We start from the raw sequence: 19,173 nt of genomic DNA on the forward strand, positions 1-19,173 counted from the left end.
TCACTTATGTAAGCAAAGGCTAGATGGTTATCATGAATGCAATAGCTGCACCCTGCAACTACCTAGCCTTTAATGGTCTCTAAGCCTATGAATCTATAAAAACTTTTTCACATAACACAATATAAGATGTGGCAAGGCATTTTGACATTGGAGGTTACTTGCCTGTCCAGTAATGTATTCATTCTCTGTCTTTCAATGTGAATACATACTTATGCCACTGCATATTGAGAAACATTCAAAATCACCTCATATTTCAAAATAAGCTTTATCCACCTGGATATACCTAACTAATTGTGAACTAGAGACATTAGTTACTAGACAGGACCTACCAGGCAACATAACATGCTGGGAGTTTTTGCCAAGTTGGATGTTTCATTGAATTTTTATTTACTTATTGAATTCCTAGTTTGCCTAACTGCAAAACAACTCTGGGCAACTCTGAGTGCTTTTGCAAGAGAGGGTAGAGTAGAACAGAACAGAACAGAACAGTTTATTGGCTAAATGTGATTGTTTGGACCTGAAACAAGCCACTTTTGTCGGAATGCACAGGACAGTCCACCACTGCAGAATAGATAGTCCTTCAAATAGCGAAATCCTGTCATGTAGGAGCCAAATCAGTTAGTTTTGCCTCAACATGTTTCCCGTGCCCAAACCAATTGGAATTAGTTAATCAGGAAAATGGATCCACTGTAATACTGTGTCCTTCTCACTTCCATTCCTCATAACTGGTGCAGAAGGATGCTGTGATTGATGGAATTGAAAATTGCTAAGAGCTATATAAGGACAAAGATGGTTGTACATTCCTAACCTAATTCCTCCGTAGATTATCAACAAGTGTAAGCAGTGCTGTCTTAGCACTTCATCTGCAAGTGATAGCTAGCCTTCTTTCTTCCAGGACATTTGCAACCTTTTCAACATTTCTTACAAAGGGGCAGTGACAGACTGAAGGAAACTTATCCAGAACAGTTGGTCCAGTGATCAAATTTAGATTACGGTGCATTACCACTATTATTTATACTATATTATTGTATTTATAATATTGTACGCTGCCCTGAGTTGCTGTGAGAAGGGTGGCATAGAAATCTAATAAATAAATAAATTTAACTTGCAATAGTTGAGATGTTCACAGGGGTATCCATGGATTAGTTGGAATTTAGAAGATGCAAGCATAGTGATATATAATAAAAAAATCATCCTCTTTTGAACATTTGTGCGTAGTCATCCTCATAGTTGAGCTTTGATCACCCCACTGTTTATGTGTGGGTAGGTGTGGATAGGTATATGTGTGTGTAGATAGATAGATAGGTAGGTAGGTAGATAGGTAGGTAGATAGTCAAACATGTATGAGATAAGTATAAACATGATTATCAATACAGGATATTGATAATCCGTAAAGTTCTTAAAACCCACCTTTGCCGTCAGGCATGGGGGAACTGAAACATCTCCCCCGGGCATGTACAATTTATGTTTGGTATGTTTGTGTGTGTGCTTGTTAGTACATTGGGGTTCTTTTTTAAAACTTTTTTAAATATTTAAATTTATTTGACTCTATTTGGATTTGAACGATTTGTTTATGCTTTGTTGTGAGCCGCCCCGAGTTCGCGGAGAGGGGCGGCATACAAATCTAAATAATAAATAAAATAAATAAATAAATAAATATGGATATGAATAAAGGGGACAGTAGGACAAGGGTACACGCCCTTTACAGACCACTTCAGGAAAGGGGTGAAGTCAACAGTAGACATTCTAAGGTTAAAGTTATGTGGGGAAATAACCATAGAGTCAGGTAATGCATTCCAGGCACTGACCACTCTGTTGCTGAAGTGGTATTTTCTGGTACCAAATTTGGAGCGATTTACCTTAAGTATGTATCTATTGTGTGCTTGTGAGTTGCAATTGAAGCTGACATAGTCATTGATAGGTATGCCATTGTAGTGGATAATTTTGTGTACTGTGCTTAGGTCAGACAGAAGTTAGCATAATTCTAAATTGTCTAAACCCAAAATTTTAAGTTTGGTAGTGTAAGGTTTTCTGTTGCGAGCAGAGGAGGGGATGGTTCTTCTCATGAAATACCTCTGGACTCGCTCGATTTTATTAATGTCTGATATGCAGTGTGGGTTCCAGGCGGATGAGCTGTATTCAAGAATTGGTCTAGCAAAGGTTTTGTATGTCCCAGTTTGCAGTACAGAGAAGTACAGTACAGAGATTACCAGAGAAGACGTTTCGCAAGATTAACAATTCTTAATAATAATAATAATAATAATAATAATAATAATAATAATAATTTATTAGCTTTGTATGCCGCCCCTCTCTGAAGACTTAATGCCTTTTTGGCAATGTTGTTACAATGAACTCTGGCACTGAGGATGAGGATGTGTGTGAACAGATGTTCAAAAGAAGAAGGTGTCAATGACCATGACATTACAAAAGAGAATATGATTCAGTTTGGGGGAGAGAAATTGCTTTCTTTTGTTTGTAAACCAATTACATGTACCCTGTCTGCCCCAAAATAAGACATCCCCTGATAATAAGCCCAATCGGGCTTTTGAGTGCATGGCAATAAGGCCAAGCGCTTATTTCAGGGTTAATATATATATATTAATTTTTGGGTCTTATTTTTGGGGAAACATGGTATGTAAAACAATGTAAATGTAAAATGAAATAACCGAGAAACACGGTTGCTAACTTTAAATGTTTATTCTCAGCAGGAGACTAACTAGACGCGGATACACTTTCACTCAGACGCGAGCTAGAGAGAAGCGCGTAAGCCCGGTGGCACTTTCCTTTTATACAGTTTCGCCCGGCAACAAGCGACGCCTGACAGCCAGTGTTCCCTCTAATTTTTTTTTGGGGTGGGCGGAAAAGTATAGTGTCTGAGCGGCAGTCCCTTGGGGACTGGGCGGCACAGAATTAATAAATAAATAAATTAACAAATAAACAAATAAACAAACAAACAAATAAAAAACCCATCCTGTTTTGCCTCAGAGAATTTCAAAATAAAATACTGTACTGTGTGTCTATAACAGTGAGCTCATAATAGGGCAACTCTATCAATATCAAAATGCCACTTAAATAGTTGAGCTAGTTTCAAACTAGATTTTGATTTTTTTTCTCTCTTCCTTACTCCCATTCTTTTTCTTTCTCTTTTCCTTCCTCTCTTTTTTCTATCTGTTTCTCTCTCTTCCTCTCTTCTTTTCTCTCTCCTTCCCTCTCACTCTTTCCCTCTCGGCTTCTGGGCAGGTTTGGAAAACTCTGAGTTGATGATGATTTTTAAGTCAGCGATTGCTCACTGCTCAGCTTAGAGGGAACTATGCTGACAGCTCTACAAGATTGGCGCCAAACCGCAGCAGCCAATGAAAAGGAGGTAAACACTTCTACTTTAACACAGCCATTTCTGCTTAACAACTATACAGTACTTTAAAACTTTACCCAGTTACAGAATCTTGTGGAACCTTCTGGTCATAACATAAAACAATTCTTAAAGCTTACACATCTTTCCTTCCTGAGAAATGATAGCAAATTGCATTTCTCTGATTTGGTGGTATGCTAGTAAAATTTAGAAATGCAATTTGCAGGCCCTGGGGATATAAAACAGAATTTAACAACCATGTGACGTCCATATGCCTCATTCAAAAGTGTGCATGTAAAACAGAAACCACATTTTTTATAAAAGACCTCTAGCACTTTATGGTTGAGAGCCCTGTGCAGTATGAAAGTTTTGCAATGTAATATTATTGGTGGGTGCAATCTGTGGGCAATTTGTTCTAAGCAAATTTCCAAACAAGTTTAGTTGCTTCTGAAATTATTCCTCCTGCTGGGTTTTTTGTGTGCTTCCACTACCCAACTAATCATAGCATTGACTGCCAAATTGGCCTTATCAGTTAATGTTCATATTCAGCTGCTTTTGACAGAATTTACTGGGGTGATTTAATACATTTAGTTCCCAAGAGTTGCCAGCTGGAGAATGAATAGTTTTGGTGTATCATTTGAGAATGAAAAGAACTTCATTTTTTCCTCATTAGCATCTGCTAAACCTTAGCCTTTTGTCAGGGACATTCAAAGGGTCTTACATGCTTTTCCAAGATTGCACTCACACTTCCTATTCTTCCTCCATCCCTCTCCCTCTCTCTCCCTTTTCAGGCATATGGAGAACATGGGATGAAAATGTTACTGGACAAACCATTTTTCTTTGTCATGATAGTCTTCCTTAATCAGAATAATGCTGACCCTGCATGAAGATGGCTAATCTCATTATCTCTGGATGAAAGGCCTAAGATTATATAACTTTGTGAACCTTTGATCACATCAAAAATTCGAAAACTAACTTCTCTTTAAAAATGAAAAACAGCTCCTTCATGGAGCGGTCACTATATTTCTACTGTTGTTAAGGGTTACACACAGTTATGGTAGTTTTATTTGGATGTCCAGAGAATGCAAAAAGATAATAAAAAATAAAATAAAAACAAAGACAGCAAAACTATAAATGTGCTCAACACACTCTTGCAAGTTTGATTGTTTTAAATCTGTTCCTCTTCAGTGATTTAAGGAGGTTTCTGTTTGAGTTCTCCCAAATGTTATCAGGACATTCTGGACTTAAAAAAAATATTTTGTCCTTTGCTCTAGGCCTGTGATGGCAAACGTATGGCATGCGTGCAATCCTCCATTCTGGAGGGAAAATACTGATTGGCTAGACTGTCTGGCAGCTCCCTATAAAAGGGCAGACTGTTAGACTGAGCCTTTGTTGGGTTTAAAATAGTTGCCAAATAAAGAGTTGTCATTTTGAAGCAACTTCTGTCTGCCTCTTCCATTCACCCTATCTAACATTGGCAACGAGGATGGGATTGGAAGGCAGATAGGCCAGAAAAGAGCTCACTCAGCTGACTTGATGGCGCATGCCCCATCACTTCAACCCAGCACTGGGACACCTACAGACATGTGTAGTATTAATGTAATAAAAATCATTTTAGTTATTGGGATTGGAAGGCAGATAGGCCAGAAAAGAGCTCACTCAGCTGACATGATGGCGTATGCCCCATCACTTCAACCCAGCACTGGGACACCTACAGACATGTGTAGTATTAATGTAATAAAAATCATTTTAGTTATTGGGATTGGAAGGCAGATAGGCCAGAAAAGAGCTCACTCAGCTGACATGATGGCGGATGCCCCATCACTTCAACCCAGCACTGGGACACCTACAGACATGTGTAGTATTAATGTAATAAAAATCATTTTACTTTTTTCCTCATACAGGTAGAAGATTTGATGAGGTTCTTGAAAGAATAGTTATCTAAACATGAGCTGCACTCAGCTTTTTTTCTATAACAAAATGTCAACCAAGCTCCTTGCTTACTTATTATTATCACAATGTTTTTCTTTTTACACTGTAATTGAGAGCGCCCTGCCATTATAGAGCTGCTTAGGAAACTCTAATCATGAATTATATCTTCATATCTTGCTTAATGGAGATGTGTTTTTGAAAATGCATAGGCTGCATTTTTCTTTTCAAATATGGAATGCAACAGGCCAGTGGTTCTTAACCTTTTCTTCACCACACACCTCTTTAAATACCTCTTGTGGCCATGGACCCCCCAAGACTTAACTCAAGATTTAAATAATAATATTTCTTTAAGCTTTCATGGACCTGCTGTGATGACATCGCAGCTCTCCCGGGGTCACAAATCACACCACTTTAATAGGCAATATATTTTCATATTCCAGGTGAGTCAAAGAACAGCCATAGTTGGGTGAACAGTGCAGTCAGGCGGTAGGGAAAGCAAGTAGGATGCTTGGCTGCATAGCTAGAGGTATAACAAGCAGGAAGAGGGAGATTATGATCCCGCTATATAGAGTGCTGGTGAGACCACATTTGGAATACTGTGTTCAGTTCTGGAGACCTCAACTACAAAAAGATATTGACAAAATTGAACAGGTCCTAAGACGGGCTACAAGAATGGTGGAAGGTCTTAAGCATAAAATGTATCAGGAAAGACTTAATGAACTCAATCTGTATAGTCTGGAGGACAGAAGGAAAAGGGGGGACATGATCGAAACATTTAAATATGTTAACGGGTTAAATAAGGTCCAGGAGGGAAGTGTTTTTAATAGGAAAGTGAACACAAGAACAAGGGGACACAATCTGAAGTTAGTTGGGGGAAAGATCAAAAGCAACATAAGAAAATATTATTTTACTGAAAGAGAAGTAGATCCTTGGAACAAACTTCCAGCAGACGTGGTAGATAAATCCACAGTAACTGAATTTAAACATGCCTGGGATAAACATAGATCCATCCTAAGATAAAATACAAAAAAATAGTATAAGGGCAGACTAGATGGACCATGAGGTCTTTTTCTGCCGTCAGACTTCTATGTTTCTATAGCAAAATTCAATGGTTTGGGCTTTGGGGTTCTGAGAATTTACCTTGTTTGGAGCTTGATGAGTGCTGCTATGCCAGACACTCCCTTTGCATAATCTGGGGACCCATGATTCCTGCTTGGAAAAAAGCTAAAGTTGTAGCCAGACAGCTTTTGCATAATTTTGTGCTATGTGCCAGATGGGCACCTTCCTGGACTGGGTGGCTCTACTCTCAGTTATGCATGTTCCGGTCACCCGCCAAATGGACACTGCAACGCACTCTAAAATGGAGTTGCCTTTGAAGAGCATCCAGAAGTTTCATATTGTGCAAAATGTAATGGTGAAGGAAGTTATGTATACTCCTTGCACAGCAAGCATTATAACTCTTGTCTGTGAAGAGCACCAATTGTGAGTTAAACACAAGGTGCTGGTAATCATCTACATGCCTTACATGTCTTAGGACTGCATTATTTGGAAGGATGCCTCTTCCTAGTCTCCCAAATATGAAAGGGTCTAAAGACATAATTTTGTTAATGGGACTGGAGATCCAGATTACGGTTTATTTATTTATTTATTTGTTTGTTTTGTCCAATACACAATAATACACAATGAGGGTTATAGAGGATATAATCAAATAGAATGTATTAAAGGGGGAATAGAGGAGAAAATAAAGGAGTAAAATATAACTATGAGAGAATAGCAGGAAAAGACATAGGTATAGAAGAGAAGATATAGGAGATATAGGAGAGACAATAGGACAGGGGACGGTAGGCACTCTGGTGCACTTATATACGCCCCTTTGGAGCCTCTTGGATTCACTAATCTACAACTTGCCTTTGCCTGCTTTTTATAAATTGTTTTAATTGTGGTTTCAATTAGGTTTTCCATTTTGTTTTAAGAGTTATTTTTTGCTATTTTCCCGTATTTTGTTTATTTGTTGTGTTATTTAGTTGTTTTTAACTATATGAGCTGCCCAGTATCACAAACGTGAAATCTAAATTTAATGAATTAATAAATGAACAATGAAATCTTCCTGCCTCTAAAATAAAAATAAAATAAAAATAAAAAGGGAGGTGCAATATCTTATAGAAGTAATACATTATTTTAAAAAATCACATTTATATAAAAGTCTGCTTTAATAATAGTATTGATTCATCTTTCCCCCATGTTTCTAGTTTCTTATTTTCTATTAAAAATATCCCTACCAGACTTCTCTATTGTACTAAAGCTGAAAGTCTGAGAACTGCTGTTTTATTCTGTGGTTTCACCGAATCCCTCATTCAATTTAATATAAAACATAAATTTAATCATTATGAGTCAGATTCTAAATTGCCCATCTACTAGTATACAGTTCATAGCAAGTAAACCTTCTTATTTTCTTACTTAAGACAAAATGGATAATCAAGCCCCAAATTCATAATGCCATCTGTACAATCTCTCACACAGATTAAGATATTCAGCAACTTGCTAGAACAGATTTCTAGAATATTCATCAAAACCAATTTCTTTTTACCTTCTGTGAAATTTCACTCAGACATTCTGAATCACAACACATGCTGATATCAGGAATGTTTTCGCCCTCAAATTTAGGATATGTGTTTTAAATTAATTGTTGAATCAACTAACCAGCCAACCAACACAGCCAGTAAGAGAATCTTAAAAATTGGTTCAGATACACAGTTTGCATAGCGACAACATACATTCCATATATACAATGGACAGAAAGAACGCACCTTTTGTGCCTTGCGTTTATCGGCTCGTTGGTTCTGATGATAGATGCGACTGAAGTTGGAGACAATGACTGGAACTGGAAGAGCAATGACCAAGACCCCGCTGAGAGAACAAATGGAACCAAATATCTTCCCAGCTATTGTCTTCGGCACCATGTCACCATACCTGGGGTAAAAAACAAAAGTCTGCTTAAGCACATAAGCTATAATTTGCCCTTTAAAGACTTAAAAGTATCATTCCACTATGTGAATAACTCTTTGTCTTGTTTTTGAGAGAGACCCTAGTATTGCTAGTTCACACATCAATTTATATGCATCCGGTATGAGGAAGGGGAAGTTATTGAAAAAATATGGTGATGACATTTCAGTTATTGAAATCTAATTGAGTTGTATTCAATCCTTGGAGCTGTGTAATTGAGTTGTATTCAATCCTTGGAGCTGTGCACATGATGGGTCAGTCCTTTTTCTTTAAAATCTTCTAGAACAATGGTTCTCAACCTGTGGTCTGTGGATTCGGGGGGGCTGCGAGATTGTCACAGGGGGTCCACCAACTCTTGACCTATTAATTTATCTACATCACTCTTATTCCACCTTATAAAAATTAATTCTCTATTCTTCATCCCATTCATCTTTTCCAATTTCACCCATTTATTTTCAAATAATTGCAACTCCATTAATCCTTCAATTTGAAATGCTTCTCTATACAACTCCAAACAGGGAATTCCCCATCCACCCTCTTTTTCATAGTCCCTGAAAGGGACTATAGAAATCTGGAAAAAATGGCAGGGAAAAATAGGATTATATAAATCAAAACTGTCATCATTATATGCAATAAATAGAGATAATGAAATAAATATTATTATTATTATTATTATTATTATTATTATTATTATTATTATTATTATTATTATATTTGTATGCCACCCCTCTCCGGAGACTCAGAGCAGCTCACAACAAAAAACACAGTACAAATCCAATAGTTAAAAAAGCAATTTAAAACCCTTAATATAACCCTTAATATAAAAACAATCATACATCCCAGACAAAAACCATACATGAAACGGCCCAGGGGTATCAATTTCCCCATGCCTGGTGGCAGAGGTGGATTTTAAGGAGTTTGCGAAAGGCGAGGAGGGTGGGGGTGGTCCTAATCTCCAGGGGGAGTTGATTCCAGAGGGTTGGGGCCACTACAGAGAAGGCTCTTCCCCTGAGTCCTGCCAGACGACATTGTTTCGTCGATGGGACCCAGAAAAGGCCCACTTTGTGGGACCTAACCAGTTGCGGATTCATGCGGCAGAAGGGTTATAGGAGAGTTGAAGGGAAGAGGGATTACTAAGATAGAACAGTTATATGAGACGGATGGGAGGCCAAGTAGAAATCGTATAGAATGGTGATTGGGTAAGGGAAGATGGCTACAAATAAATGCAATATGCATATATCTGAATGAAAGGGAGAATAAAGAAGCACTATTTAGGGAGGAGATAGAGTTAGAGAAAATAATAAGAGAAAAAAGTGAGGGTACCAAGGCACAAGCAAGTAATATATATATAAGATGTTAGTGCAGTCAGATGGGTATGTGACCCAAGGATTGACTAAATGGTGGCAGAGTGAAATGATGTGCAGGAGATGAACAATACAGTGGAGAATATAAGGAAAATTAAGAATACAAGGGTTAGGGAAATGAGAAGGAAAATATTACATAAGTGGTATTACACACCCGTTCAACTTGCATATTTCCAGCAGAATGTTAAAAATACTGGTTGGCAGGGGTGTCAAGATAAAGGAGTATTTATGCACATGCTTTGGGAATGCTCGGTAGTGCAGAACTTTTGGGGAAAAGTGCAAGAGGATATTAATAGGATGTTAAATATGCAATGGATAATTACCAAGGAAATGGCAGTACAGTGATCCCTCGATTTTCGCGATCTCGATCTTCGCGAAACGCTATATCGCGATTTTTCCGACCCGATGACGTCACTCTCTTCCTTCCTTTCTCATCTTCCTTTCTCTCTCTCTTTCTCTATCTTGCTTCTTCCTCTCTCACACTCTCTTCCTCCCTCTCTCATCTCTTTCTTTCCTTCTCTCTCTTTCTCTATCTCTCCCCCTCTTGCTGGTGGGCGGGCGGGCGGGCGAGCGGGGGCATCAGCGAGGAGCCGGGGTTTCCCCTTTGCGTGGGCGGCGGGGAAACCCCGATCTTCATCTGCTCGCTGCTGCTGCAGCAGCAGCGAGCAGACGAAGATCGGGGTTTCCCCGCCGCCCACGCAAAGGGGAAAGCCCGATTTGGCTCCTCGCTTCTGCCGCGGCCGCCCAGCATCTGATCTGCTCAGCGGCAGCAGCGAGGAGCCGAATCGGGGTTTCCCCGCTGCCCACGCAAAGGGGAAACCCCGATTCGGCACCTCGCTGCTGCCGCGGCCGCCCAGCAGCTGATCTGCTCGGCGGCAGCAGCAAGGAGCCGAATCGGGGTTTCCCCACCGCCCACGCAAAGGGGAAACCCCAATTCGGCTCCTCGCTGCTGCCGCGGCCGCCCAGCATCTGATCTGCTCGGCGGCAGCAGCGAGGAGCCGAATCGGGCTTTCCCCGCTGCCCACGCAAAGGGGAAAGCCCGATTCGGCTCCTCACTGCTGCCGCGGCCGCCCAGCAGCTGATCTGCTCGGCGGCAGCAGCGAGGAGCCGAATCGGGGTTTCCCCGCCGCCCATGCAAAGGGGAAAGCCCGATTCGGCTCCTTGCTGCTGCCGCCCAGCAGCTGATCTGCTCGGCGGCAGCAGTGAGGAGCCGAATCGGGGTTTCCCCGCCGCCCACGCAAAGGGGAAAGCCCGATTCGGCTCCTCGCTGCTGCTGCCGAGCAGATCAGCTGCTGGGCGGCCGCAGCAGCAGCGAGCAGACGAAGATCCGGGTTTCCCCGCCGCCCACGCAAACTCCACCATCTGCGCATGCGCGGCCATGGAAAAAGGGCACACATGCGCAGATGGTGTTTTTACTTCCGCAACCCTACATCGCGAAAAATCGATTATCGCGAGGGGTCTTGGAACGGAACCCTCGCGATAATCGAGGGATCACTGTATTAGTTAAAAGCAATGCGATGGGAGAATTTAGAGAAATAAAACAAGCAGCGATAGAAAGCGCTCAGGCGGTAATCATCTTGGGTTGGAAAGATGCGACAAAATGGACAATGGAAAATTGGTACCAGTACATGGTGGATCATATTCAATTTGAGATTATGGACAAAAGGATGAATTCGGTTAATGAAACTGATTTGCGACAACTGATGGGATGATGGGACAAGCTAAGACGATATATGGTTAGTAGAATCCGAGACCAAGCTACAAGGAATAAATACTTTATAATATGTAAATAGATATGTTGCTCTTCAGTTAAAATGGTATATATAAGAAACACCTCCAATTTGGTGGTAGGGTGTGAATGTTTGTCTGGTGGTGGGCACCAATCACAGAGCACTTGTATGTTGTGTGTGTGTTTATATTCTATAAAATCAATAAAAAATTTTTTTTTAAAGAGTTAAGTCTTGGGGATCCTCAACCATGGTTTGTGGACACAAAAGTATTTGTGTGGGGCATGGGGGTGGGGGAGTGGGGGGTCCACGGTGAAAAAAAGGTTGACAACCACTGTTCCTCTATAAATTGGAGAGCCTTGTTAAAAAAAATTGTTCTTCTGCCCTGTAGAAGCAGAAATATTTTATCCCTACAAAAAGTGACCTTTGAATGCAACTCTGAAAATAAATAAGGGCTTCCTATAAATAAAAGAAGGCTGACACGGTTAAATTGATAAGGGAAATGTGGTTTCTTTCATTCATTATCTCAAAAAATGGATCTTATAGTTGTATTAACTGAAATGAAAGTCAAGGAAAACAACCAAATTTCCTTTTCCTTATAAAAAGTAGGGAAGTGATAGGAATGCTGCACACGGTATAATGCCACCAATCAGTTCTGTAACTTTTCTAGTTTGAAAATTTTTTGTCTGGCTTTTTAAATTATATATCATGTCGTCGTCATCATCATCAACTTGCTTATATCAGTAATAGCTTTTTATAAATAGGAGATTCCCCTCAATTATTCCTAATATACCTAGGAAAGCTGAAAAAGACCTTCATTTCAAAACCTGGAGAAAAGTTTAGTTAATATAAACTGCAGCTAAACCAACCGACTCAGTATAAAACATCAGTATAAAATATCTTCATTTAATTCCATTTATTACTGTTACGTATCACGTGTATAAAATAAAAACAGAACTCAGACAAGCAGATGGGCTTAATAGAGGCAGTAGATGTTCAAGGTTATCCCATGAACATTACAGTTTGATTGAATTTCCAGGCCACCTTAATTAAATTTGGGACCCTTCAAAGTACTGCATGTGAAAAATAAAACGTCATGTGAAGAGTCATCAGATGAATTCTTCTTCCACCCTTCATTACTGCTCCAGACATACTCTGAATTATTTTACAGTGCTAGCGTTCTTTCCAGAAATCTATTGATGCCCTTGAAGTGTAGCAGCACGTTGCCTAATTGATTAAAATTTATTTCATGACAATAATAATTTGTGTCATTGCAAAAACAATTCAGGATAATACGACATGTCAGTTCTATACTCTAATTAAGAAAAATGTCTATGCAGTTCATAATTAAAGGCAGTTATTCCAGTCTAATAAGGGAAAAACCCATATGGAAACCCTCCATTAGTATAGGAGGAAAGAGACATGTTCCACTGCTGGTACAATGGCTATTGAGGAAAAGTGCCTTTTGATGTGAATAGATATGTCATAACTGAAGAATAAAACATATGCCTTGCTTCTAAGCTAACAACATTTTTGTTTTTTTTGTTCAGTTCGAAGAATAACAAATACATTGGGAGTACAAGTGTCAGGCCTCAAACAAAGACAGACACATGAAAATTATTTCAACCCCGAGTTCTTTATTGTTCTACATTAATGGACAAAATCTATCCAGACTGATCTACTACCTCCATCTACAATTACTCTGAATTACCAAGGTGGAGCCGTCTTCACCTTCTTTCTCTTACAGGTGATAACTGAGTGGCGTTGCCTCTTAAGTACTCCGGAAGGCAACCTCTGGGGATCCACCTCCTCACAAGTCACTACATGCTTTCAGAATACTGAAAGTGTATATACAATTTTTTTTGTTTATACTCAAGTACATCTCTTTTCATAGACGTTAAATTTCATTTTCATTGAACACAAAAAGGAATATTCTTAGAGGATTCTAAAGGTCAAAGTGCGAGCTTTAGCTGCCTGAATGAAACCCATCCTTTTTTATATGTGTGTCACACACTAGTCACATGTAAAAAAATAACATTTTTCTTTATTTTGAAAGTTAAATATGTCTGTCATGAATGCCACAATTTAAATTTTTGCTGAATAAAAGTTAAAAATGAATTTGAAGTCATAAAGCTAAAGAGGAGAACTAATATATTGCAGAATTCCAGCACAGGACATAAAGCACCATTAGAAGACAACTGGAAATCAATATTTCCAATAGGGAAATCAATATTTCATATTTCATACCACATGATACAAATATAGTCATATTTAAAAATATCTTCTATTCTAATTCAATTACATTTTCTCCACAAAAGATACAGGCATGTCAAAGAAAAAAAAAGGATGATTCAATAATTTTTCTTTTTTTATCACATATCAAAAAGGGATTATGGAAATTGGAAAAATAAAATAAATAGGTGGCCATTTAACTTGACAGCATTTCTTTTGAAAAACAAGGTCATTTCTTATTAATGCATAAAAATAATGAAAAACTGTAGGTAGTTATAATCAAATCCCCAATAAATAAATGAAAAGGGGGGAAATCAGAGTGGAAGAAAATGAAAAGGTAGCAGAACAAGTAACTGATTTGAATTACTTCTCTTGAAAATAAAGCACTTGCTGTTTGGAGAATTCATAAAGATATCTTGGGGATTGGGAACTATAGCCAATTCTGATGTGTCTTGTGGTAATTTAAACAGCAAAATGAACTGGACTTGTGCTGTTGGTAAGAGAGGGGTAGAAAAGTAAAACGTTTGTCACAACATGTGACTGAAGTCATGTCCCTTTTTATATGTGTAAAAAAATTGGTGAGACTTTGATCATACATTTGCAACTGCAATTTTGATGACATTATGGCTATTTCCTGATGTCTTTCATCCCATTTATGTGCAAATGCTCTAGTATCTTCTTCTTTCACACTTCATTTATGTAAGCTTCCCTTAATACTCAGCTTCTGCTCAGGCAATCTCACTCTACTCACAAGAGCCTACAAAACTTTTGCCAGACCCATCTTAGACTACTGCTCATCTGTCTGGAACCCATACCACATCTCAGACATCAACACCCTTGAAAATGTCCAAAGATATTTCACCAGACGAGCCCTTCACTCCTCCACTCGAAACAGAATATCCTACGAAAATAGACTTACAATCCTAGGCCTAGAAAGCCTAGAACTACGGCGTCTAAAACATGATCTGAGTATTGCCTACAAGATCATATGCTGCAATGTCCTACCAGTCAATGACTACTTCAGCTTCAACCGCAACAACACAAGAGCACGCAGCAAATTCAAACTCAATACGAACCGTGCCAAACTTGACTGTAAAAAATATGATTTCAACAATCGAGTTATCGAAGCGTGGAACTCATTGCCGGACTCAATTGTGTCAACCCCTAACCCCCAACACTTCTCCCTCAGACTCTCCACGATTGACCTCTCCAGATTCCTAAGAGGCCAGTAAGGGGCGTACATAAGTGCACTGGTGTGCCTTTCGTCCCCTGCCCAATTGTCTTTCCTTTCTTTCACCTATCTTATATATTCTCTTCCTGTCATATATCCTCTCCTCTAAGCCCACTTTCACCCTTTTTATATTATCACATGTCTATTTTCTTCCTATGTACTAAATGAATAAATTAAATATATATATGTGTGGCTTGTACTCAACTTCCCCTAGATATGACAGCTTTTGTGTACTGTTTTGCCTCAACTTCATCCAAAGAACTATTTTTCCAGAAAGCATGATGGAGAATATATTTGACTAAGTAGATATGCAGATACTATGCTTATGAATGTACCATGGATAATTTTTGTGGACAGCTATTGGCACTTTGCACATAATAGTTCATTTCCATAGAACTAAAATTATATTACAATAGTAAAACTATATAACAAAGGTAGGTGGAACCAAAAACATGTTGATAAAAGAAGCTTTGGTGGTCAACTATTCACATACAACACCCCCCCCCAAACCTGCATTGGTGTTGAAAATAAATTCATTTTAAAACCCTATCCTGCAGTGTTTTGCAGATATAATAGGGTAAGCTTCTCAAGAGACAGAAACAGATGTGAATACAAGCCTGCAAGCTTGATACAGTCCCTGTACATATTACACAAGAGATGATTCTGTGTCATGTATGCTGAAATATATTCAACATCTCCTTCTATTTGAGGAGATTTGACCTGATAAATTAAGGAAAAATTTGCCAACCTGTGTCTGAGAAAAAAGAAAGCTAACACCATATTTCAGAGTATCAGATTAATGCTTAGCTTTTCTAGAAAAAAGAAACTCCAGAAAAAATGAAGCCGATCTATCTGATATTAATTTAGAAAGAATACGTAACAAGTTAAGGGAGGAATTTGAGTTAGATTTTTGATAGTTATTTTTCTGTCCCCCTTCCATGTAATATCCTCTTCAATAACTGGAATATATAAATATTTGCTATTCTTTATCTATTGTATGATTAGATCATACAGATTAACAGAGTTGGGAATAATTTTTGAGTCTAATGTAATCAAACCTGCTGCTTGAGCTGAAGACCTTATACCATTTTAGTCAAATAGCTGTCCAATCTCTTTTTGAATAGATAAGAGATGGAGCAGTGCACCCCACAACTTCTGGAAGCAAATTATTTCAATGAATAATTGTTCTTACTGAGAGAACATTTCTCCTTAATTCTCAGTTGGATTTCTCTTTGGTAAGCTTCCCTCTGTTAGAAAAAAAGATTGATTTTTTTTAAAAGAAGGATTGACATCTTTATCAGATGTTCTGATGCTTGTTGTGGTTGGCTCTGGCCCAGCTCCTGCCCCAAGGAATGTGGAGGTGGATGCAGGGGAAACATCAACATGTCATAGGCCTGTTTTATTGCCGACAGAGTCAGGGAGTGAAGTTTCCTCAGAAGAAGAAGGTGGGGGTGACTTGGAAGAGGGGACTTGGCAGACAGCCCAGGAGGAGATCAATCATCCTTATCATCCCTGGATTCTGAACAAGAATGTATGACACATCCAGGCATGCGTAGAGTGATGCATAGGAGACAACAACTGAAGGATTATTACAAGAGATAAATGAGGCCACCTGTGGTTGGGTGGGGCTGCTGTAATTAGTGCTACAGATAAAAGAGCAGCCTGCTGTTTTAGCTTCATGGCAGTTTATCTGATTCATAGTTTCGTCAAGATCATGGCTTTTGCTGTTCAAGATTGTGTGTGGACTTTCTGGACTTTAGAATTGGACTCAATTATTGGGTGAGCATTTGGATTGCATTTAATCTGTTCCTTATGTGTACCAGAAAATCCCTTTGACATTTAAAAAGGGAGCTGTTTCTGTTTTTCTGTTGATAAAGACTTTTGGGTTTTCCTTCTATCGTGTGGTGTGTGTCTTTCTGGACTAATTACCCTGTAATTACGGGCACTTGAGACACTCCGGCAGAACAGATGCTGTTTAACAAAATGCAGGCTACAGAATTTTTAAAAAATGCTTTTTAATGACACATAAGGCAACACTGATTGTAAAGGTCCCACTTCTCTCAGCCCTCAGGATTAAGGGGACACCAAATGGGTGCTCATAGGGTGATGGTGGTGAACCTATGACACATGTGCCACAAGTGGCACCTGGAGCCATATCTGAGCGTACATGAGGTGTTGCCCTATGTGTGCATGTGCACACTGACCAGCTGATTTTTGGCATTCCGGAGGGTGGGGGGAGGTCATTTTCACCTTCCCAGGATTCAGGAAAGCTTCCAGAGCACATGGATAGTAAAAAAACAGACTCAAAGGACCTAACAGAAGTTTGGAGGAAGTGGGAGATGTGCATGCATGTGCTGTGAGGAGGGCATTGTATTATGGGCGTGCAAAAAAAGGTTTGCCATCACTGTCACATGGGACAAAGCTTAAGTTTAGTGTATAAGACACTGAGCTAGAAAGCAAAAGACTGTGTGCTCAAATCCTGCATCAAGCCAACTGGGTTGCCTTGAGTCAGTCACTCTCAACTTTAGCCCAACTCAGTTCACATGGTTGTTGCTGTAGGAAAAGTAGTAGTAGGAAGGCATTTTGGATATGTTCATTGTTTTGAGTTATTTATAAAAATAATAAAGCAGCATATAAATAGACGGGCAGGCAGCAGAAACTATTAAGTTATTGCATCCAAAGAGGATCTAAAAATCCTAGAGGAGGTTTGAATTCACCAGTCTTTTATGTTATAGCATCAGTCAAGAGAGTTCTACTATAATAAATAAGTCTGATCTTAGAATTGTTATCCTTCATTTTTTAAAATATAAAATTTGTAAAGCATATACATAAATAACTGAGTTGGCATTCTCCGGGTCCCGTCGACTAAACAATGTCATTTGGTAGGACCCAGGGGAAGAGCCTTCTCTGTGGCGGCACTGAACCTCTGGAACCAGCTCCACCCAGAGATCAGAATTACCCCCACGTTCCTCGCCATTTGTAAGCTCCTTAAAACCCACCTCTGTCGTCAGGCATGGGGGAACTGAGATATTCCCTTCCCCCTAGGCCTATATAATTTATGCATGGTATGTTTGTGTGTATGTTTGGTTTTTAAATTAGGGTCTTTTACATTATTTTAAATATTAGATTTGTTATGTGTTGTTTTACTATTGTTGTTAGCCGTCCTGAGTCTATGGAGAGGGACGGCATACAAATCTAATAAATAAATAAATAAACAAATAATAAATACCACAGAAGGTTTTAAATTAATCAGCAGGTTATAAAAATTGCTGAATTTTGTAACTCCAAAAATCAGGATTCTGAAAAAAATAATTTAAATTTGTTTTAGGAATAAACAATACCAAGAGGCATGACTAAATTAATGTCACAATTGAAGATCAGGATATTCATTTGACATAATAGATTTAACTCACTGTTCTGTGGATGTAAAAAGGAATCTCAACAACTGAACCATAAAACTCAACCCAAATTGACATATTGTTGGAGAAAAGAACAAATTCATAATATCTATACTTGTTTTTGTTGTATTGCTAAAGTTGGATAATAATATTGTTTGGTTATATGTTAGATTGAAAAAAACCCCATAATAGCCAAAAGAGTGAGAAATTTTGAGAGTTGTGTATTTTAAGACAATTTAACCTTTGAATTTTCTTGGTGGGTTTTTTTTTTTGTTCTTATTATTAAGAACCAGTATACGCTATTTCAATTTAATACAGAAATGTTTTAATATAAAAATCCCTTTTTCAAAAACAAATAAAACATCCCACCACTTTATTCACTGCTAGTCAAACAATTAATCCATAAAATTGAGCAAACTTCACTGCATATTAAGAACAAAAATGAAAAGCCATAGCAAACAACTGACTGAATGCTTCCCCTTGCTGAGTGGCTTAAAAATACATTAGTGAAGGATGGGAATGGTTGACACAATGGAACAAGCAATCCTAAACATGAAATAATATTACAGAGCTGTCAAATTAGATTTGACAACTGCAAAATAGGCTGCTAGCTTATCTAAGAAGAGTGAAGCAAATTATTGAGAATTGCTCCTGTTTGGGAGCAGTTCTCAATAATTCCCAAACTGCTTGGTGACTAAATGTGGAAAGAAAATGCTAATTCATGATTCATTTCAGCAATGAACCTCACAGTAGATAATTTAAAATGCCACCAGTTCATATTAAATGGGGAGTCTTTAGAAGAATCACAGATGTGCACATATGTTTCAACAGTGAAGCTTTTAGATTTGAACATTGCTCTTGTACATATGAAACTTGATGTAAACATATGTGTAGGGAGATCTTATGGATTTATTTTTGTATTGAAAATAAGGGTGCC

At 38.6% G+C, this 19,173-nt stretch overlaps 1 protein-coding gene across 2 annotated transcripts in view; it reads right to left on the bottom strand.

Annotated features, from left to right (window-relative positions):
- The window catches only part of KCND2 (potassium voltage-gated channel subfamily D member 2), a 361,625-nt gene that overhangs the window by 17,608 nt on the left and 324,844 nt on the right, over positions 1–19,173 (bottom strand). For both annotated transcript variants that reach the window (XM_070755450.1, XM_070755448.1), the window contains exon 2: positions 8,089–8,251. In XM_070755450.1, coding sequence (XP_070611551.1) covers positions 8,089–8,251 — 163 coding nt within the window. The remainder of the gene's footprint in view (positions 1–8,088; positions 8,252–19,173) is intronic.

This window comes from Erythrolamprus reginae, chromosome 6 (genome assembly GCF_031021105.1).
Source record: "Erythrolamprus reginae isolate rEryReg1 chromosome 6, rEryReg1.hap1, whole genome shotgun sequence".
Taxonomy (NCBI): Eukaryota; Metazoa; Chordata; class Lepidosauria; order Squamata; family Dipsadidae; genus Erythrolamprus; species Erythrolamprus reginae.